The sequence below is a fragment of the Bidens hawaiensis genome, unplaced genomic scaffold, assembly GCF_021521415.1.
Source record: "Bidens hawaiensis isolate Kalapana, Puna unplaced genomic scaffold, B.hawaiensis_p1.1 tig00016042_1, whole genome shotgun sequence".
Taxonomy (NCBI): Eukaryota; Viridiplantae; Streptophyta; class Magnoliopsida; order Asterales; family Asteraceae; genus Bidens; species Bidens hawaiensis.
The window spans coordinates 25096-47677 of NW_027492455.1; the positions used below are offsets into that span (position 1 = coordinate 25096).

Genomic DNA, 22582 nt, shown 5'->3' on the forward strand with positions numbered 1-22582 from the left:
ATTCCTTGGTGGTTTATTAACATTTAAAAACTTTATTGTTCATGCCTAACTTTGCTATAAGTTATGGCCTAGGCAATGCTATAAGCCTTATCGTATTATTGTGTCGGGTTGCCAGATGGTCAGGCTGCGAGCCCAATGCATTATGCTGGTCTGGGACGTATTGTGTGGTTATTTGTTGGGTTCGTTGTGCTGGCCTGGCCAGACGACATAGTTGTGTCTGATCTATTCGTTACATGCATCCCGACTGTTTAGGTTGATATGTATACACCAATGAGCAACCCCTACTGGTCCTAGGAGGCAGCCACATGACACTTCTCACTCTACCGGTCTCACTGGAACACCCCCCCCCCCCCAATAAATTGATCACGCGTGATCTGAGCCCAGTGACCACGGTAAGTAACGTCACACGAGAATGGGGGCTTGGTTATTTTTATTTCTTTTCTTTTTCAATTCTTTTTATTTTTAAATAATTGAATGGTGATGAACGATGGAGAATGAGTGTTTCCTTGGTTGAAGAGTGATGTCGAATGATAGGAGAAAGGCTAACGTGACGCTGATGTGACGAATGAAGAAAATGGTGTTGACGGGTGTACGCGGTATACCCCCTTAGCCTTACTATAATTGTGGAGTATAAAACTTGAAGGTGGGGTACGTTTGGAATATATATAAATGTTGAAGGTATTATATATAAGTTGCCATTGATAAAGACAGCCCAACGGCTGAATCACCACGAAATGTTGTATCGACGTGCAACCATCAACTAACAAAATATCTTATTTTCCTTCCAAAAAACCCCAACGATAATAATAATAATAATACTAATAATAATAATAATAATAATAATATTCCGTTAATTAGGGTTTGTGAATCCCCAATTCACCGACACTTATTATTTCACAAGTGACAAACATCATCTCAATATATATATATATATATGTGTGTGTGATTACAAACACTCAAAATATATCTATAATTTTCTTTCTGATATCGTTTTCATCTCTCTCGAATTCAATATCTCCGTCACATTGCTGTTAGTTATTGTTGCTAGCTGCTGGTGTGTAGTCATCCGGAACGGTAAATAATATCATCCTCTAGTTTGATTTAGGTCGAATTATAATATTATACGATTAATAATTTACATGCATAATGTGCTGCTGTTTATTACGATTACTACTTATTATTAGCTTAGATCGTTTAGCCGTTATCTAGTTGAACCGAGTTAGGGTTCAGCAGGAGACGCGTGTGTCTTATGTGTAATAGCGGTTTTTGAGTTATATTTACTCTGCATTATATTGAGTATGTGTGTGTGTGTGTGTGTAATCAGTTTGTTATTGACAATGCAGATAGAAATACGGAGAAATCGTATGGTTACGCATCGGTTTCTGTGTTTCGAATGCTGAGGAAGAATGTCTGCGAGGAAAGAAGGAACGGATGCCGATCGTTCATCAGGTAGTGACTTGTTTTCTATGCATGCTTGTTTGTTAAGTTAAGTTATTGAGAATATAGTTCATGTATGCATTAGTTGAATATAGATCAAACTGTTTGATGTAACTCCGTGTTTTGACAATTGATCAAACTAAAAGATGAGCATTTAAAGTACATGTTGTTTTGATTGTGCTGCTTGCAAAAAATTTTTAAGCAGATCCAGCTTTGTTCAGTTCTAAATTTTACCACAGGCCCGGCTATAAATGCACTTACTGCGTGTTGCAGGAGTTTCTCTGTTTGACCTCTTAAGTTTAGATGATGAAGATAACTGTAGTGATGAGTTAAATGTAGAGACACCTCCTGCAAGTAGGTTTTCTGCACCTGTTGGATATTCTCTAGGTTATGACCTGCTTAGAACTTGACTTTGCATTAAAGCCTGACGGTAACAGGCAACAATTTGTTAGGTGGATTATGCACAGAATCTATGTTTACTGCTTGTAACCTCTTGACCGTTGTAACAATATTGCTTTTGTAATTATAAAGAACACATTAGTAATATAGGCTTGTTTTGAGCGGTTACTCGGCATGCCCTCAAACATGTGACTTATGTAACTTATTAATTAGATCCATACAAATACCATTTATGCCTTTTTTTTCCGTAAATGACACATCTTCTGCTTTAGAACAAAGTGTCAAATGCTACTTATCGGATGTATAAGTGAGTTTGATTGCAATGCTAACTTAGTAACTTTCTCATCAGGTGCACAAAGGAAGCTGGCAAGTTTTTTATCTGAATCTGGTAATGAGTTATGTGCAGACTGTGGAGCACCTGATCCAAAATGGGTGTAAGTGTATTCACAATTTTCTGATTACACACCTCTCTGCATAATCTATTTTTGTATTTTTCTCGAATTAATAAGATTTTTACCTTCTGTACTGTGTGACTAGATCTGTAAATCTTGGAGCGTGTGTTTGCATCAAGTGTTCTGGAGCACATAGAAGCCTTGGAGTCCATATATCAAAGGTGTAGTAAACACTAACTTCCTCGTTTACATTATTGATTCATAAATATATACTTTTAGATGAGTCTGCAACAATTAGATAAAACATAACTCACTCATAAGTTAACGTGTTGAAGCCAGCACCTCTGATATTGTTATCCTTGTTGGTGCAGATATTGTCAGTAAATCTAGACGAATGGACAGAGGAAGATGTTGATAATTTGATAAAACTTGGTGGAAACACCGCAGTAAATTTGAAATATGAAGACAGCATTCCAAACAGTTGTAGAAAACCGCAACCAGATTCTTCGATAGAAGACCGTACTGATTTTATCAAGTAAGATGGCAAAATGGGCATGTTGGATAATGGGTCAAAACGACTAATTTTTTAGTACAGGTCAAGTTGACCTCTGTCACTTTTTTGCCAGTTTTTCAAAAATATTATTAATGTGTTTATAATGGTGAGAAAAACTATATTAATGCTTTAGTTAACTTTCAACCCATTTGACTCGTTAGGCAACAAAAAATTACTCAAATTGACCCATCTATAGCTCATGTAAATGGGTCAAATTTGTCACATTTAACTACAATTATGGTGATAAAGTTGTAACATCTCTTGTGCTTTTTTTAATAATATTCAGGAGAAAGTATGTAATGCAACAATTTTTAAACACCGATGAGCAGCTGTCTTGCCCCTTCACTCCAGAAGTCATCCACTGCAGTTCAACAGGGTTGAATTCTGTAGTGGAAAAGAAATATTTAAACAGTATGCGGTTACATAATTTCGGTCAAGCATTTCTCAACACCAGAAAAAGAAAAGACGCTGAACAGAAGTCTGCAAAGAAAAGTAGTTCAACGGTAATTACTTTTATTAACTTAACTATACAGGCAAGTGACCTGGCTGGTTGACCGGACACGCCTTTGTTCTAAAATTTTGAATTTTTGGTACATAATATAGTTTAAATAAAATTTTGAATTTGTGATACAATATATTGGTTATAGGCAGGTATGGTGGAATTTGTTGGTATGATAAAAGTCAATGTGGTCAGCGGCACCAACCTTGCTGTCAGAGATATGAGGAGTAGTGATCCTTATGTTATGCTCTCATTAGGAAACCAAGTAAGCCGAGTAATATTATTTATTAATTGTTCTTTGATGTAAAATACTTTAATTGTGTGTTGTAAAAATGACAAGATCTTGTCTTTTGGCTGCAGTCAATGAAGACACGAGTTATAAAGAGCAACCTCAATCCCGTCTGGAATGAAAAGTTAATGTTATCGATTCCCAGCGACGTTCCACCTTTGATAGTGGTAAGTCAAAATAAAATTACAGAAACTGATATTACAATAATCTGGTTAAGAAGTTATTTAAGTTATGCAGAATGTTTTTGACAAGGATAAGTTTTCAACTGATGATTTTATGGGTGGGGCTGAGATTGATATCCGACCCTTGGTTTCTGCTGCCAAAGCTTTGGACAACGGTAATGCCAACGGGCCAGCAAAACAAATCGAAAAGATGGAAGAGGGAAAAGACAAAAATACCCTCGTCGATAATGAAACGATCATGGTGTCGGAAGGGAAGGCAAAGCAAACCATTGCTCTAAGACTGCAAAACGTTGAGAGCGGTGAACTACAGATAGAGATTGAATGTGTGGCTCTAACCCAATAGCATGAAAGTAGTTTATGATATGCAGTTGTTATTCAAGACCGTTACTGTTAGAGTGATTCTTGTTCTCGTGTTTGTGATCTTCGTGTGTATGTAGGACATTTTAAGAAAAGGTCAACTGTGAATCAAATGCGTTACAAACTGATGTATTGTTTTTCTTATAAAGACTTTAGAACTCACAACATAACGGTTCTAGAACCACATATATTTGAGCTATAGACCACTTATAACTTAACTGTAACTAAATTTAACAAAACTATTCTATATGATGTCTAATCCACAACCTCCATTACACAAACTTTGTCATTAGAACAACCTTCTAAACAAGCATAAATAGAAGAACGGAACTCATACGAGTTATGTGACGAGGGTATTATGTCAACCCACTCTTTGTCAACCAACTCCACGTACTGGTTTGACCTCAACACAGCGACAAACGTCAACTGGTTGACCCGCTTAGTCAACTGTGTTGCAAAATTTATAGAAAAAACCAGGTAGAAATCGTCATCAACACCATCGATGCCGTTAAACGTTTTTATTCCGACGTGAGCTTCACTTGCATCCACCAAACCAAGCAGATTATCCCCACCTACATGCCTCTGATCAACACTAGATATCTGCAAGACAATGAAATTTCGAGCGTTGTTATGTGTATGATTTAAAGTGATTATGTGATTCTACGTTAACTGTTATTATGTGTGTTACCTCGATATACTCAATGCCCAATGCAGTAAGAGACTCTAAAATATTGTGGGATGAAAGTAAGCTGATTACGCCACCAGATCCAACTGGTGTTTGAAGTATTTCCCATGGTGATTTCATCAAGATTTTGTGTTTTTTATTTTCTCCGGATGAAGAATTTACAGCTGGTAATTTTTCTTCTTCCAAAATCCAAACCTGTAAAACACGATGAATGAATTTAGTCTTTGAAAAGGCGCATCATATAGGTTGGCGTTGGATATATTTGCAACAAGATTATAATATTAAACAGACTTGCAACTATATTTCAACAAATTAACTGTTGAAAAAAAAATTAATAGAGAATTATGAAACCTTTTCAGGGTCAAAGCCAAAGTAGTCATTGTCTGACATCAAGCTTTGAAAAGTGTCTAGGGTGTTATCAGGACAAATCAGAATCAAAGGTGTCGTTTGACTGTTTTCCATCTGCAAACAACAAGTTTTGGTCATTGGATACTGCAGAGTATGCTTTTTACAAAAGATTATATATGTTGGCATTTCAAAATCTAACAGTTAGTTTCCATGTGTAATAAATCAATTTCATGTGTTTGCTCTCTTGTAATTTCAAAATAAAGTAAAACAAAGAACATTTGACTTTCATGATCAAGTATGCGGACTTTCCTAGAAGCAAAATGTGTGTTTGACTTCAAAAGTCAACTCACAAAGTCCAACTTAAGACAGGCTTAAAGCCTTAAATTAATAGTAATAACAGACTTCAATAGCTATGTTTATGCATTACCTGAACTAATCTTTGGATGAGACTATCGGTTTCTTCAGAGTCGGAATTCTGCGTATTAGTACCCTCAACAACCATAATATTTGCAACTTTGCCACTGGATATCAGAGCACTGCGCCTCTCTCCTATCTTGGAACTTGTGGACTCCACACCTTCACTAACAAGACAGCCTTTTGATACCTTAAAAACATGTCTTGTTTTTTCTGTATCATAAACTGCTAAGAACTTGGACAACTGCCATCTGGCATCAAAAGGACACAGAAATTAAAGAAGTTAATGTATTAGATAATTACTTCTCCAAAAGGTTTTTGTCATAAATTCATTGAATATTCTGAAACTGAAAAGGAAAAAATGACCACCTGTCAGAAGGTGTCTCGATAGTCTGTAATGCTACTTGAAGCAGTTGGGAGTTAACATCTACTATATGATCTGCTAATAGGCTCCTTTGGGCTTTCTCTCCGTATCTAAGCCCGTCAAAAACATGCTTTTGCTCCAATTCAGACAGTTTCTTTTTTGCTGCTATAAGCTGTTTTTGAAACTTTTTTCTCTCTTTCCATTCCTGAAACAATTACATTTACATGTTTTTAAGCAGTAATTCCAAATCAAAGTTTCTTTAAATGTGTACACGTGAACAAAATTACAAAATTTACATGTTTCTCATAACTATTTGCAGTTAATATGAGGAACCCCTAAATCGATACTCTTTGAAATTTTTAGAAATCTAAAACACACACGGAAATCAAAAAAAAGGTAGAAAAATGGCAGATCAAAAGTTTAACTCACAAGCTGTCGACGCTCTTTCTTTGATCGCTCATCAGAGTGTACATTTAACTCAAGAAGCCCTTTAGGAGGTGTAATTATGATTTCTCTTTTATCTAAATCTACATGAGGAACAATCGCTTCAACAAATGGGACCCACACAAGGGGTGCTTCCGATTTCAAGTTCCCATTTTTGTCTATCATCTCCAAAGACGAATCAAGCTTAACTTGTAAGAGATCACGTCCTCCAACATCATAAACATTCACAACGGTTCCCACTGGTTCACCAGTTTCCTGAAATGAAAGTTATCAGATACTTCTACAAAAATGAATATTAAATAACAATATACTGTTGTGTGCCACGATCTGGCATCACACCCATGTTTCCATACTTTCAACTCAATGCCATGCAATGCAACTTTTCTATGTTCTTTGTATTTGTTCATATTGATAATTGCTCGTTTAATATCTTTGTAGTGGCCTAGTGGGTAGTTAATTAAGTAGTGGGTCGGTTATGTATCTTGGCTATATAAGCCACTAGTTCTTATGTGTTAGGATTATGAATGAAATATTATGATTTGATAAATCAAAGTCTCTCCCAAAAATCTATGAATTCTATTCTGGTTTCCGTCTACTTTCTTTGGACCATTTGATTAACGAACGAGGTTCGTAACAGTGGTATCAAAGCGGTCTTGATCCCTCTATGGACGCTCAAAAATGGAACGAGTCGTTGGCTCGAATCGAGTCAACACTTGCGGAGATGATCAATCTTCTAAAAAACTGGCCTCGGTTCCCAGCCCCTGTTGCTTCTACACCCACAACGCCAACACCGGCCACTGCTGCCGCACCACCATCCGCTGTCATCAAACCACCTCCACCTGTGTTGTTTGCAACCACTGTTGTACCGCCATTATCACAACCGCATGCACCAACACTTGGCTCAACCCTCACTGTTTCACACCCACCTCCACGACCCACCCCAGCAACAACCCTTTTCCATGGGTTTGATTTTGAGTATTTTACCCGCATTAATCGAGATAACCATGCATATCTCCGGTCTTTCAAGGAGTGGCGCCCACCGTGGTGCCTCGTGGTGACTACTCCGAACGCCGTTGGAAGGCTCGAATGGCGACCACCATGGCAAGGCGTCGTATCGTGTCCATATTCTCAACCGTGCGGACACGGTTTCTTCAAGCGGAAGGGATTGTTGTGTGCCACGATCTGGCATCACACCCATGTTTCCATACTTTCAACTCAATGCCGTGCAATGCAACTTTTCTATGTTCTTTTATTTGTTCATATTGATAATTGCTCGCTTAATATCTTTGTAGTGGCCTAGTGGGTAGTTAATTAAGTAGTGGGTCGGTTATGTATCTTGGCTATATAAACCACTAGTTCTTATGTGTTAGGATTATGAATGAAATATTATGATTTGATAAATCAAAGTCTCTCCCAAAAACCTATGAATTCTATTCTGGTTTCCGTCTATTTTCTTTGGACCATTTGACTAACGAACGAGGTTCGTAACATATACTCACAAAAATAAATACCTTAAGTGTAACTCTCAAGCCAACAAGATCACGAGCATAGAAATCACCTTCCTCCAACTCAGGTCTATCTTCATCCAATACAAGTATAGTTGACCCGACAAGCTGTTGAGCCTACAAAAATGCAGAATTTAAAACATACATAGTGGTTATGAACTTATGATCAACAAACACTGCTTTATTTATCATGACTCTAGTAAGATATTAACTTTGCATTTTCTTTAAAATATAGTAAGCATACCTGTTCTACTTTGTCAATATTATTGAATTTAACGATCCAACTCTTTTGTCCATGGTGTCCTCTTCCCTCGACCAGTTCAACTTCTTTGATTGTTTCTCTCCCTAATAGTTGTTGCTTCAACCATCTTCTTCCTGGCTAAATACAACATAAAATCTACTAAGAAACATAAGACTACACATTTATCCCAAAATTTTTAATTCACTTTTAAAACTTCTTCTTAGTGAGAAACAAGTATCTTACAAACCTTTTTATAACATGTTAAATCACTATACTTGGATTTTAGTTCCATTGTTTTTGCAAATATACAAATAAAAACAGCATGAGTAATTTTAGGGGTGGCAAATGTGACCCATGGGTTGAATGGGTTGTATTAAAATGTATATAATGGGTCAGAATGGGTCAAACTAAAAAAAGAAAATGATAGAAGCGGGTCAAAACGGGTTGACATTTCTCGAGAAATTTTTTTTTAATTTTTTTTATGGAATGAGAAAAACAGAGAAATTTTTACTGTTTTTACTTTTTTGTTTATATTTCAAGTTATAATTTTTTATTTATATTTTTGAATTTTTTAATGGGGGGTTTATGAAATCTCAACTCATTTTGACCCATTTCAAAAACCCATCATTAAAAAATTCAAAAACAAAATAAAAAAAATCATAACTCGAAATATAAATCAAAAACTAAATAAGTAAAAGTACTAAAAAATTTCCTACGTTTTCTCGTTCAATATATATATATATATATATATATATATATATATATATAAAACCTTCAAGAAATGTCACCCCGTTTTGACCCGTTTCAATCATTTCTTTTTTAGTTTAACCCATTTTGACCCATTATATACATTTTAATACAACCCATTCAACCCAATGGGTCACATTTGCCACCCCTACGTAATTTTAAACTAAATGCCAATTGCAGTGGTGTTTATACACAATTCACACTTAGTGACTCACAACATGGACACTGAATTTGAAATATGCAAGTATGGATTATGAAAACTAATAATAAAAATTATTCTAGTTATGGAACACTGGAAAGTGGAAATGGAAGTATTTCAGACTCGTACCTCTGAAAATCTTAGTTCTGGAAAATCCGTGCTAGGCTTCACTCGAACCTCTCCTTGTAGTCCATGAACACTAGATATGTACCCAATCTCAACAAATTGGGAGTCAATCTCGCTAACTTCAACAGTCTCTTGAGTAGCTGAAAGTATTCATTCTAGGTATTCATTTCAAGACTTTAAATTCAAACTAATATTCATTTAGCATTGTGCAAATATAACTTGATCTACAGCACTTATAAGTGCTGGCTATGGATTCGATATAACAAGTAAATGAATAGTTCATCATTTAATTGTTTGGTCGTTTGTACATTATCAAATCATTCTCATCTTTTAGTGTTGAATTTTGAAAGTCTTCTGTATAGATCTTCTTTTTAATCATTTTGTAGAAGCTTTTCAAACTTTTATTGTTCATAATCATAGAACTGTTTGTGATATTAATTTTCAATATCATGATCTTTGATTTCAACTAATTTAGTTCTGTAGGTTTTCAATGGAGCTATAAAACACTTAAAACTAACTAAAATATAGGAGTGTGCATGAAACCGAAAAAACCAAACTGAAACAAAAACCGACGGTTTGGTTTTATGTTTTTGTAAAACCTAACTTGATTTTGCATGTAACAGTAACCGAAAATTTTGAACCGAATATAAAGATTTTCACTTTTATTTCTTTTAAGTAATTAATAAGATTTTAACAAATATGCAACTCATATATTTTAGCCCAAATGTACAATAATCAATTAGTTTTTAATTAAAAAAAATGATTTAGGCCCAAATTCATTATTTTGGCCAAAAAAAGTTGTTGGCCCAAAATTTTCAAGCTCAAATGACAAAACCGAACAGTTTTCAAGAATTTCGATTTTAGCCCAAAACCGACCCAAACTGAACAGTTTTCAAGAATTCCGGTTTTAGCCCAAAACCAACCCAAACCGAACCGTGCACACCCTACTAAAATAAAAATCTCACAAGAAAATCAGCCAGTACATCCTAATTCCTAAATCCATTCCTTCAATCCAACTTTACTCCTACTATAATCACAAAACAACATACCTAATTAATATACACCCTGGGACCCAAAACCACTAAATATCTAAACCTAATCCAAAATACCTCAAAATCCAATCAAATTAAACATAAAAACATAACAAAGCATCAAACTAAACCTCCTAACATCATATCATCAACTTAAAATATATAAACACAGTCAAATTAAACCTCTTAACATCATAACAACCCTACATATCCAAACCTAATCCAAAACATCTAAAAATCCAATTAAATAACACACTCAATAACATGAACAAACAATCAAATTAAAACTCCTAACATCATAACATCAATAAAATCACATAAATATAATTTACCAGTAGCCTGCAGAGAAGACATGCGAATTGGATGAAGCAGCTTCACAGAAGTTAACGTGTTCCGATTGAAACATTTTGAAGTTTTGAAAGGAGATAAGAGTTTGAGAGGTGAATTGAACAACGGAAGTGAGGTTGAAGCTTGTAGAAGAGTAAAAGCCTCCATTAATGGCGGATGGATGCTTCTTCAGCCTATAATAATAACTGATAATGACCAGAACACTGTGACTTTGGTGTGGTGTGGTGTGTGTTAGGCTGAGGGGTGTGGGGCGCTAACCTGGGCGCGTGAGCCCCTCCGCTCGCGCCCCCAGGCGCTAACCCCACACCACCGGGGCGCGAACCTGGGCGCGAACGGGGCGCGAGCGCGAGCCCCCAGGCAGGCGTGAGTGTGGTCGCGGGAGAAGAGAGAGAAAAAGGTGATGTGGAGGCAGCAAAGAGCCGTTGAGCTCGGATAAAATAAAAAAAAAACATTAAAAACCCCTATATAATACCCCAAAATCAACCCATTTCAACCATATCAAAACACAACTTCAATCTCCAAACTCATATATAATACCCCAAACTCCTATATAATACCCCAAAAATGTCTGGAAATTGGTACCCAAACCTAGATTCAGATTATATTGACGACGATTTATGGTCGTCACCAGACCAACCGATGTTTTATTCGGGGCCGCAAGAAACATCCGGCTTTCAACCATCCAACATACAACCGTCTCCTAACTTTGTTGTTCCAGAGACACAAGAATCACACGGTGATGCTACCGGAGCAAGAAGACGCGTCCACCGGAAAAAACAACTTGCAACGGACGGGCCGGGACCGGCTTCGACTCCGAGGACGAAACGGAAAACCACTCTGTGGTCATCGGATGAGAAGGAAGCCTTGTGTCGGGCTTGGATAGTCATTTCTGAGGATCGGCGTTGCGGTAATTGTTTTAACGTTTTTAAAAATGATTTTTAATAAAAAAGTTAAATAAAAAAGTTAACTGGAAATCTAATTTAATTACTCATTTTGCAGCCGACTACCAAAAAAGCAAGGTTTTTTGGACAAAGGTTAGGGAGACGTTCTATACGCTCATTGGGAGTACAGAGCGAAACGCCGATATGATTTCGGGTCGGTGGTCCGAAATCAGAAAATTTGTCGGCTTGTTTACTAATCTTTTCAACAGGAACGCCGGTCGTATGAGACCAAGTGGCAGTGATGATTTGGCGGTTTACAATTTCACTGTCGAAGAGTGGAGGCAGGAGTGTTTGCGGAGGTATGGGACGGTGAAGACGTGGGACGATTTAAAGTTGTGGGAGAGGTTGAAAAGGTGTTCCAAGTGGGTTGAGCTTGTGGCGCCGGACCATGATGCGGAAGTAGGGCCGAAACGGACTAAAACTAGTTCGTCTGGAGCGTATAGCACTTCTGCCGGGTCGGATTGCCGCGTTGGATTCGACCTAAACATTGCGGGGGAGGAAACGTCTTCACCGCCGAGGAGGCGGCCATTGGGACGGGACGCCAAGGGGAAAAAACCGGCTGAGGGGGGAGCCGTAAACATCGTCGATCTTGTTGAATCCCTCAATAAATTCAACAAAACCATGGAGGTGGTCTCTAATGACAAAAAGGAAAAAAGTCGAATGAGAGATTTGGACTTCCTTACAAGAGACTTCAGTAACCTAAATCCTGTCGATCAAATGCTGATGGAAAAGCAAAAGGAGCGTATCCGAAAGAGGTTGATCGAAGAAGACCAAGCCGAAGAATAAGAATAATGTTTTTTTAGTACTTTAATTTTTATTTTATTTTTAGATATTAATGTGTTTTTTTTTAATGTGTGTTTTTTTTAATAATTTATGAGTTTTTTTAATAATACATTTTTTGAATATATTTATAAAAAAATAAAAAAAAAAATCCGCTGGAGCCCCTGCTGGAGCCCCTCCACACCAGGGCCAGGGGCTCCAACACCCACCTTATCCAGTTTCTCTCTGCCACACGTCACAATATTATTGGCTGGAGCCCCCACTCGCGCCCCCGTTAGAGCCCCCCACACCCCTCAGCCTTAGCTTAGCCTAAGATATTATTATTATTATTAAAAGAAAATATGATATTATAAAATCTAGATACGTAAACGAACTGAACATTCGGTTAAATGTTCGACGGGAAATTTATTTATGTTCGTTTATTTAACTAATGAACGGGCATGAAAAATTTTGTGTGTTCGTTTAATTAAACGAGTGAACATTAACACATGTTTCGTTCGTTCATTTATATTCGTGAACGTTCGTTTATTTATGTTCATTTATATCCGTTTATTTATTTTCGTTCACATGTTAATAAAAAACAATTAAATAATAGCATGAAGAATCATTCACTTAAGGCGCGTTCATTTTACAGAATTGAATTGAATGGAATTGGAATTGGAATTTGCATAGGATTTGAAATTTGAAAGAATTGGATTTTGAATCTGAACATTCAAATAGGAATCGGAATTTGAAGAAATTGAAATCCAATTCCATTCTTTATGTACACGTTTAACATATGAATTGTAATCTATCACCACAAATTTGAATTTTTTTTTGGGTTTTCTATTAAGATAAAAAAACATCTCAAAAATATATTCAAAAATAATTTAAAAAAATCATAACTCAAATTATAAAAAAAAAAAAAACTAAAATGTTTTATTCGTTGTCCTCGTTAAAAAAAATAAAAAATAAAAACCTTGAGAAAAGATTCCAATGAATTTATTTGAATTCCTTCACATTTTGGAAAGATTTTCTTTATTTAAAGGAATTTGAAGGAATTGAACTCAAATTCCAATTCCAATTCCAATTCTTTGAACGAACACACCAAAATGGAATTAAAGTTTCCAATTCCAAAGAAACGAACACATCATGTCATGAGATTTTAATTCCAGTTTATTTGAATTCCCACGAATTTTGTGAAACGAACGCGCAATGGTTTTATATTTGTTTGTGTTCATTTATGTTCGTTTATATTTGTTTGTGTTCGTGAATTGTTTGTTTAGAACTTATACAAATGAACACGAACACGTTTATTTTTTTAAAGAAACGAGTCCGAACACAAAATATGTGTTTGATAAAGTCTTCATGTTCTTATAAGTTAAATGAACAAACATGAACATGCATTTGTTCGTGTTCCTTCGGTTCGTTTACAAGTCTGATAAAATCGGCTAGTTGCATATAAACGAGCAACAAGTGTGCGGCAACTCCTTCTGGATGGCAAAAGTGATACAACTAAACACAAAACATTAGATTTTAAAGGCCGAAGAATTACTGTGTGTAACCCGTGAGATGCTATTAAAAACTTTCACGACCTCAAAAGCTAGAAAACTATATATATTAAAAGATATTATTTTTGGGCCCTAAACACTTGCCTAATATCAATTAGGTTTTAAATGTTGCAAAATTGGTGATGATCATCAAGCTAGGTAGGGGTGTCCACTATTTGAATCCAATAACATGTGATTTTAATAAATAACAAACAATTGATTGTGATTTTGTTAGTCGGGGTAGCTTGTTTTTTTTTCTTTTGTAATTGTAATTTGTGTTACATTTTAAAAGTAGTAAATATGGTTAAAGAGTTGCAAAAGCTAAAGTTAAAGTTTTATTAAAGGTTAAATGGTTGATTTTGAGCAAAATTAGTTAAAGATAAACACTTCTTTCAAAATTTCAAATTGTCGAATCAAACTAGTTTTAATTGCACTTACATAATTTATTCTATTCTAAATATGATAAAAGAGACGAGTCAAGTTCTCTCTCTCTCTCTCTCTCTCTCTCTCTACAATTATCTTTAACACATTACAAACAAGTGTTTATATATTGTTGAAAGCTAACTAAAATTTAGTTACATGTGAGACACTCCGTCAATACCTAGAAGTTTAAGGTGAATAATGACATCAAATAAATTTTTTTATACTTGTAAACAAATTTGGCATGTCATATTACCCTATACTATGTAGTATGTTAGCCCTTTTAATATGGGTATGGCCGTATGGGTATGGCCGTATGAGAGGGTTTTAAAAAGTTATGATTCTCTAACTTATTAACTTAAAGGGTATAATATTTCCAAACACTCCTAAAAAACAACTTATTAACATAAGTTAATCCAAACACTTTTATATAAACTCATTTTCAAAAAGTAATAAGTTTATAATTCCTTTTCATATAAAGTCCTTTTGGACTTAAATAAGGAATCCCAAACACACCCTGAGTTACAAACACACATCAAAATTGAATGTTTATATATATGCAATTAAATTTGCACTTGTTTGTAGGTCCAATTAAAAGCGTGTAAAAATATACTATTAGAATCATAAGATTGAAAAATTATTAATCTTTAAGAACCATAATTTAATATTCTAAGACATAACATATTTTAATGATTTTGTAAATAACGTAGAAATATGTATGTATATGTAAAGGTTAAAATGTAAAGGGTCACAAAAAATAGACTGTATTGTGGTCAAAGCCATCATCAAGATTCACTGTATCATATTGCATCGTTTGGTGCTAACTAGACGTTGACTGAGCATTGGATAAAACCTTACTAAATCACTTGACCATGTTATGATGAGTGTGCCAATAACACCAGTCAAAACATTTTACCTCATTCCCACAATTGTCCATTAGTGCCCTTGAGTCGGCTGAAGCATCATCGATAACACCTCCGCTAGCTTGAACCTATTTTGATGTGCACGAGTAATGTGGTAACGAGCATGAGGCTAGTGACCCCAATAACCTATCACAACAAACGGTCTTATATATACACACTGTTAAAAAAAGCACATTATTTTTATACATACATTATTGATTGTGACTAATTGTGGTTATCAACTTTTTATACATGTACTTACTTGAAGAAACACTAAGTGACCCCGATAGATTAAGGATAATCTTAGGGTTAAGTAGATGTTTCCCACGAGGGTTAGGTCCGACAAAGATGGCTATTCTTCTCGACCTGCAAAACAGACACCGTAAGCTCGTCACTGAGAAGGGGGGTTCCTCCTTGTGACCACCTTCCGGCGTGAGAATCAGACTTGATTGCTCTGAATATAAGTGTATATAGAGAGAAATAGCTAGAGAGAAGATGATAATACCGTTCCAAGGTGTTGGAGTATTTATAGCCGAATGAAGGTTTCCAAGCAGGTACGGCCAGCTGTATATAATATTCCTTTTCCACCAACTATGGGCTACGTTCGTGCCACGATGGGAGTTGGTGGGTAGGCAGCGGCTGATAGTGACATTTTGTACTGGAGCGTGCTCCTCCTCGTACTATTGTCAGTGAGCTGTTACCCTGTGATTGGTTCATGGGCTGCTTTTGTCAGATCTTGTCTATTTGTCCATACCTTGGTAGGTATAGTACAAAAGATCTTCTAGAAGCGTACGGACTGGCTCTTTTAGGCGAGAATATTCCCGCCCTGCTCATTCCTTCAGGTGACATTGCTGAAGTATAAGAGTTAGTGCCTTATGCGTGTAGCCTTACTGTTAGTGCGGGTAGCCTTCCTTCTTGGCTTGTACCCACAGCTGCGGGGATAGGCAGGGTACTGTACCAAGGGAGGCTTTCCTGTGGGAACAGCTGGCTTACTGCGTGTAAGGTCTTCATCTCTCTGAGCATGGTGGGTCATGCGGATCCAGTTGGTCTTTGCGCAGACGTACTTCTTCAAGGTGAGTCTTGCGGGTCCAACTGGGCTTTGCGGGGACCTACCTCTTCATTACTCTTAAAAAATTATTATAACTAGATAAATAAAATTTTGTTACATCTTTTATTTGTATATATTAAAACTAATTTTTTTTGTTCCAGTTTTAATCATATTAGTGGTTGTTTAAAATTGTTTTTTTCTTTGCTTGACGTCTACTGTTTTGCTAAATATGGAACTTAAAGCTTTGGTCATTAATCAATGAAGATTGCAAGCCACTTTATTTGGTAGCTTAGCCTAGAGGTGTTCAAAAAAACCGGTTATAGAATCGGTTTGGTCGGTTTAACCGAAAACCGGTTAATAGAAAAACCGGTTATTAAAAAACCGGTTAGACCGGTTATTGAACCGCCGGTTAGTACTTCGGTTACTCATTCGTGGACAAAAACCGGTTATTGAACCGGTTAGTAAAAAAACCGGTTAAATTTAAAAACCGGTTATTAAAAAACCGGTTAACCTAAAAACCGGTTAACCGGTTAACGGTCAAAAACCGGTTAACCTAACCGGTTTTTAGGTTAACCGGTTTTTGACCGTTATAAAACGGCCATATGACCGTTTGGGTCCTTTTTTGCCCGTTTTTTCTTGATTTCTAGCCGTTTTTTTTAACATTTTACCCCCACAAACAACTATATATAGTTTAGGTTGGGTAGGTTAGCTCACACTCGATTATACAACTCTACTAGCTCTAAACGTTTATTTCATACGCGATTATTTTGTTATCTCACACTCAATTATACCACATTACCACTCCATACGCTCTTATTTCGTAGTCGTTTATTTCATACTCGATTATACGCTCTTATTATCATGGCCTCCCAAAGTGCTGCTTTATCCGTCAACATGGGTGCCTCGAACACGGACATAACGGTCGTTCGGATCATCCCCACGAAACGAAACCAAGATGTGTGGCAACATTTCGACCTATGCGAACTGTCTAACGGTCGCCAAAAAGCTCGATGCAAGCACTGTTTGAAGTTCTATGCCAAAGATGCAAACTCCACTTTAAAAGCGCATATACAACAGCGCTTTTGCAAGGCCTTGAAGGACGAAGCGGGAAGTAGTTCGCAGCCGGAGATGACGAATCAAGGAGGGGTGTTTACGTACGACGTTGAAGCGGTACATCAACAGTTTTCAAACTTTGTGATTCAACAAACACTTCCTTTCAACCACTTCGACAACCCTCAATTCACGGAGATGATGCAAAACTATGTTCAACCACGCTACCAACACGTAAGTCGTTCGACCCTTAGAAGAGATTGTCTTAAAGCATGGAAAAACGCTAAATCCGAACTAATTTCATACTTTTCAAACTTACAAACTGGTGTAAACTTAACAACGGATGTTTGGTCGGTACCTCATGGTTCGCCCGACTCATACATTTGTGTGACGGCTCATTGGGTTGATCACGAGTCGTGGCAAATGATGAAACGAACCGTTGCGTTTCAATTGTTTGATTACCCGCACACGGGTAGAAATATTTTTCAAATCTTGGATAAAGTCATTCGACAATACAAAATTGAAGATAAAATCTTTTCAATTTCGTTTGATAACGCGTCCAACAATACGGCCGCGGTTGGCCATTTAAAATTAAAGTATAAACCTATTTGTGATGGAGCGTTTTTTCATAGCCGATGCATTGCACATATTATCAACTTGGCCGTGCAAGATGGGTTAAACGTGATTGAAACGCAAAGAAACAGTTTTAAAAGAATGTTACGAGATGTTTTTAGCAACAATAAAACATTTTCAAAATACAAAAAATTTTGTGTAGAAGCTAATTGTCAATGGTTGGGGCCAAATTGGGATTGTCCAACAAGATGGAACTCGACTTGTAATATGTTTGAGAAAGCCATCCAACAAAAAGAATCATTAATTGCGTTTCATCAAATTTTGTCAAGTAGGGGTAAATGTGCACCATATGATCCTAGAAACTGGTTATTGATTGAGATCGTTACGGAGGTCCTTCAAATTTTTAAATATTGCACAACTAGTTTATCCGGGGTTTACTATCCAACAAGCCCCATTGCTTTACCAAAAATTTGCTGTCATGTGCACAAAGTTGAGTGAACTTGATTGTAGGGGTGCACCTTATTTTGATATGGGTGTAAAAATGAAAGAAAAATTTAGAAAATATTTTCAACAACTACCCGCTGTTTTGACATGTGCTGCTGCGTTAAACCCTTGCATCAATGTTGGTGGTGTTGAAGCTTTAATAGAAAAAATTTGTGATGAGCTTGGGTTAACCGACGATCAAAACCCCTATTATAGCCAAACTTTAAAGAATGCTTTCAACACCACCTTGTCAAACATGTATGATGTCTACCTTACAAAATACGGGTCGTCTTCCCAAATTCATGACTCGTTAAGAGCTGTTGCCCAATCCCAATCCCAAACCGACCTTGAAATGGGGATGTACTACATGATTTGGGAAGACGCCGGTAAACGTCAAAGGGTAAACACCCCAAGCAGTGAACTTGGAAGGTATGGTGGTACCAACTTTGTAAAACACATGACTCCGGATGAATTTAGAAGTCTTGATTTGCTGGCTTGGTGGAGAGGTAAGGAGGATGAGTTTCCGATCCTCGCCGCCATGGCCAAAGATTTACTAACGGTCCAAGCTTCCACGGTAGCTTCGGAGTCTGCTTTTTCTGTTTCTGGCAGGGTTATATCGATTAGGAGGACTCGACTCACTGCACCAGCTATAGAGATGTCGATTTGCTACAAGGATTACTTGGACTCTTTAGATAGGGCACAACATCAACGCTCACTCGAGGGGGAAATGGAGTATGAAGCGGGCTTGTATGAAGACGAGGTCAATGAAGGACACACTCAACCAATGACCGATGAAGAAGCCGCGTACGACGATTACCTAAGAAATAGCTCGGGATCGGGTAGCGAAGAAAATTAGTTAAAGAAACAGCAAACATGGAGGCAAATCATGAGTAAGAAACAGCAAGTTGTTCATGTAATCGTGTCTAAGCATTCTTTTTCCTAATATGTGCTCTTATTTACTTGTTGATTTGGATTTTTCTAATTTAGTTAAAGAAACAGCAAACATGGAGGCAAATCATGAACAAACTGCGATTGGGAACAACAGGAGCATCTGCTAGTTCACGATTTAATGTTTGTATTTTTTAGTTAAATCATGAACAACAGTTCTTGGCAGAGATTTCTTCAGTGTTAATGATTTAATGTTTGTATTTTTGAGTTACGAATATGCGATAACGATTTAATGTTTGTATTTTTAATGTAAAAACTATAAATGAAAGTTATGTGTTTTTAATCTTTGGTTTGTTGAAAACACATTCACCAACACACACTCATACTCATCTTCCAAGCAAAGAACCCTAACAACGAAAGCAAAGAATGGCTTCGGTCAGTCCGTTTTGCCTTGTAGTTACCGGTTTGCCTTGTAGTTACCGGTTTGTTTATACTGTGAAAAAATAATGGTCTTCATTAAGTACAAAATATAAAAAACAAATATTCGTATTTGAAACCGCGAAATTAAAAAAAAAAAAAAACCGGTTAATAAAAAAACCGGTTTATTAACCGGTTCTAACCGGTTTCTAAACCGGTCCTAACCGGTTAGACCGGTTAGGGTCTTGACAGAAAAAAACCGGTTATTAACCGGTCCGGTTATTAACCGAACCGGTTTTTTTCCGGGCCAAAAAAAAACCGGTCCGGTTAATAACCGAACCGCTTTTTTTTAAAAAAACCGGTTTGTGCACCTCTAGCTTAGCCTTTTCATTCAATTCACGTTTTTTATTAAAGATGTAACTTTCACAGTAAATTGGCTACTTTTTGATGTGTTACAAGTTAGCTTCTACTGATATTAAGGAGTATAAATTTCTACTACCATTATCGAATGGATTACACTTAAAAGTTATCGTTACACGTCCATGGACAATAATATGCTCATAATGTCTTGTGAAAATAGTTAGAAAGATTTTGACATAGATCATGTGATAACAATTATAACGCTTATTTCAACTAACATTAACGATCTACACTTACAAAATGGGTACATTGTACGTTCACACTAACTAGATGCTCGAAAGGACAAAAATAGATCTCGCGTGTTTATGTCATAATCGTATACGCTATATTATTTTCTTTTAGTAAAAGAAACACATATAAACTCATATTTAATGTTTGAGATGTTGGTATGTTCTTGTCATAATACTCACTAAATATGCTAGTTGGTTGCCTCATTTCGTATTTCGTACTTGGGTTTCTTGCTTCTTACTTGGAGTTTTCCGATAGTTTAGTATATTTGGGTCTTTAAAAAATTTGTTATTTAAACTTATTCATGATACATGAAGATACAATTTTGAGTATTAATAGGTACTTGGTTTGTGTTTATAGCAAAATAAAACATAAATACGCTACAATAGTTTGTGTACACATGGTCATTATACTTTCATAATTATCACTTAATAAAAATACGATTTTTGTTGATATAAATTCATAGATGCAATAGTTTCTAGTGTTTATTTATTCATACAATTTTCTACCGTTAATCCTTGAGAAACCTATGAGTATCAAGGTATGGTTTATCTTGTATGGGTTTGTTAAAAGATCGAATGTATGCATGTTTCGAATACATGAGCATATTTTTATGAGAGACATGTGTCGAATTCCCCTAACATAATCGGTAACCAATAGTGACATGTGTTTCGTGCGTGCATACTCGTGTCGGACATTTGATTACTAGCATTGATGTAATTGCTATTAACATGTCAAAACAAACAATTCTATTAATGAGTCTAATTCATCAACATCCCCTGATAAATGGCGAATTTGTGTTGTGTTTATGAGGAGAATTTTAACGGCCCACTCACGTTCACATATCTCACTTACACTTAGTGGTACCATACATGGTGGGTATCTGATTATTCAATGTAAGGTATCACGTCTATCAGTTAACTTTTTAAAAAGTAATTGTCGGAATTCACAAGTATACTTCTCACTATTTTAATTTCTATTAACAAAATAATAAAAAACTAAAAAAGTATAAGACTAGAAGCCAATATATTAGTAAACTACTGTCACAAAGAAAAAAAAATATATTTACGAGTATAGTTCGGGCAAATGAGTATTTCTTATGCATGTTTTAGATGACCGGACGGCGTATCGTATGATGCTATATCGACAAATTTTTAAAAAAAATAATCTAATACCTTAATATCCTCCTGAAAATTTTGAGGTCATGCATCATGTTTAAATTTGTTTGTCATCCATTAAAACAATGGATATTTCATCGACAAAAAACTTAAATATAACTTTAGAAAACATTAATATAATTTACAGATAAATATAAAAGGGCATATCGATTTGAACAAATGTTAGTTTTTTAATTATTAATGCATAATACAAGAGATGGGCATACACAATATGTTCATGATTACATACATATTTAATCACATCATTATCTTTTATTTTAGACTTGCTAAAAAGATTTCAAGCAATACGCGTTTTATATATGTTAATATAATAATAACATATATAAATCAAATAACCAATATTCAGATTTGTATTTATCTTTCTTACAATTTTATAGTTGCCAACTGTAAGATATGTTCTAAATGGGATTACACAAAATATAAAGATAACAAAATCAATATTTAACATAAATAGTTTTTGTGAGCTGTCTTAGTATATAACTTAATCACTTAAAAAAAAGTAATTTCCTAAAAAACAATCTTACAAAATTGTTGTATAAGCAATTTCTCCCCGGTTTTAACCGTGATACAAAACCATTATTAAACTGCTTATCTTACCCGACTCCATAGTAAAAGCTACCGTATACATCGTACAAGTGTAATTACACGGTCTGTAACCATATATGAATAACTTATGATGCTGCATTAATTAACTACGTTTTGAGTTTAAAAATATTTAATTCTTCTAGAAGCTTTAATTCAAACTTATCTACTAGAATCAAGCCTTACCTCTAACATTTAATATCAAGATCAACATTAAATTAGTCACTCCTTAACAATTCCAAAAAAAACATGACAAAGGGTAAAACAGTCATTTCATTTAAAAGCCTTTATCTACTAAAATCAAACCTTCCTTATTGGAACAAAGAAAGAGCATCTCCCATAAAATTAAATACCTTCGATATTTAATATAAAAAAGATTACCATTAAATTAATATCTCCTCCTTAGTATATCCGAAAGATAAATAATATTGTTTTCAATAGAGCTGGGCAAATAACCGGTTAACCGAACTGACCCGAAAATCAAACCGGAACCAAACCGATTATATGGAAATCGGTTTGGAACCGGTTGTAATTTTCTCCACAAAAACCGGTTAATCAAAACCTATCAAAACCGGCCAAAACC

General features: G+C 35.7%; 2 protein-coding genes across 4 annotated transcripts; one reads left to right on the forward strand and one right to left on the reverse strand.

The window, feature by feature from the left end:
• Positions 1-1023: 1023 nt before the first annotated feature.
• LOC143550479 (putative ADP-ribosylation factor GTPase-activating protein AGD11) lies at positions 1024-4275 on the forward strand. Of its 3 annotated transcripts, none has more exons than XM_077041118.1 (10): positions 1024-1074; positions 1344-1449; positions 1711-1791; positions 2186-2270; positions 2374-2449; positions 2600-2763; positions 3068-3284; positions 3429-3545; positions 3641-3736; positions 3790-4275. In XM_077041118.1, exons 2-10 carry the CDS (start codon positions 1407-1409, stop codon positions 4027-4029), a joined length of 1119 nt encoding a protein of 372 aa, XP_076897233.1. In that variant the 5' UTR covers positions 1024-1074; positions 1344-1406; the 3' UTR covers positions 4030-4275. The 3 variants fall into 3 exon arrangements, with proteins under 3 accessions (XP_076897233.1, XP_076897231.1, XP_076897234.1); XM_077041116.1 differs by having other exon boundaries at positions 3807-4275; XM_077041119.1 differs by lacking the exon at positions 1711-1791 and having other exon boundaries at positions 3807-4275.
• Positions 4276-4282: 7 nt separating this feature from the next.
• On the reverse strand, positions 4283-10754 carry LOC143550478 (uncharacterized). The gene is made up of 10 exons (XM_077041115.1): positions 10545-10754; positions 9185-9321; positions 8113-8247; positions 7875-7985; positions 6349-6618; positions 5925-6124; positions 5569-5806; positions 5145-5255; positions 4797-4988; positions 4283-4708 (listed from the first exon to the last, which is right to left on the reverse strand). Exons 1-10 carry the CDS (start codon positions 10705-10707, stop codon positions 4364-4366), a joined length of 1902 nt encoding a protein of 633 aa, XP_076897230.1. The 5' UTR covers positions 10708-10754; the 3' UTR covers positions 4283-4363.
• Between the last annotated feature and the right edge of the window lie 11828 nt (positions 10755-22582).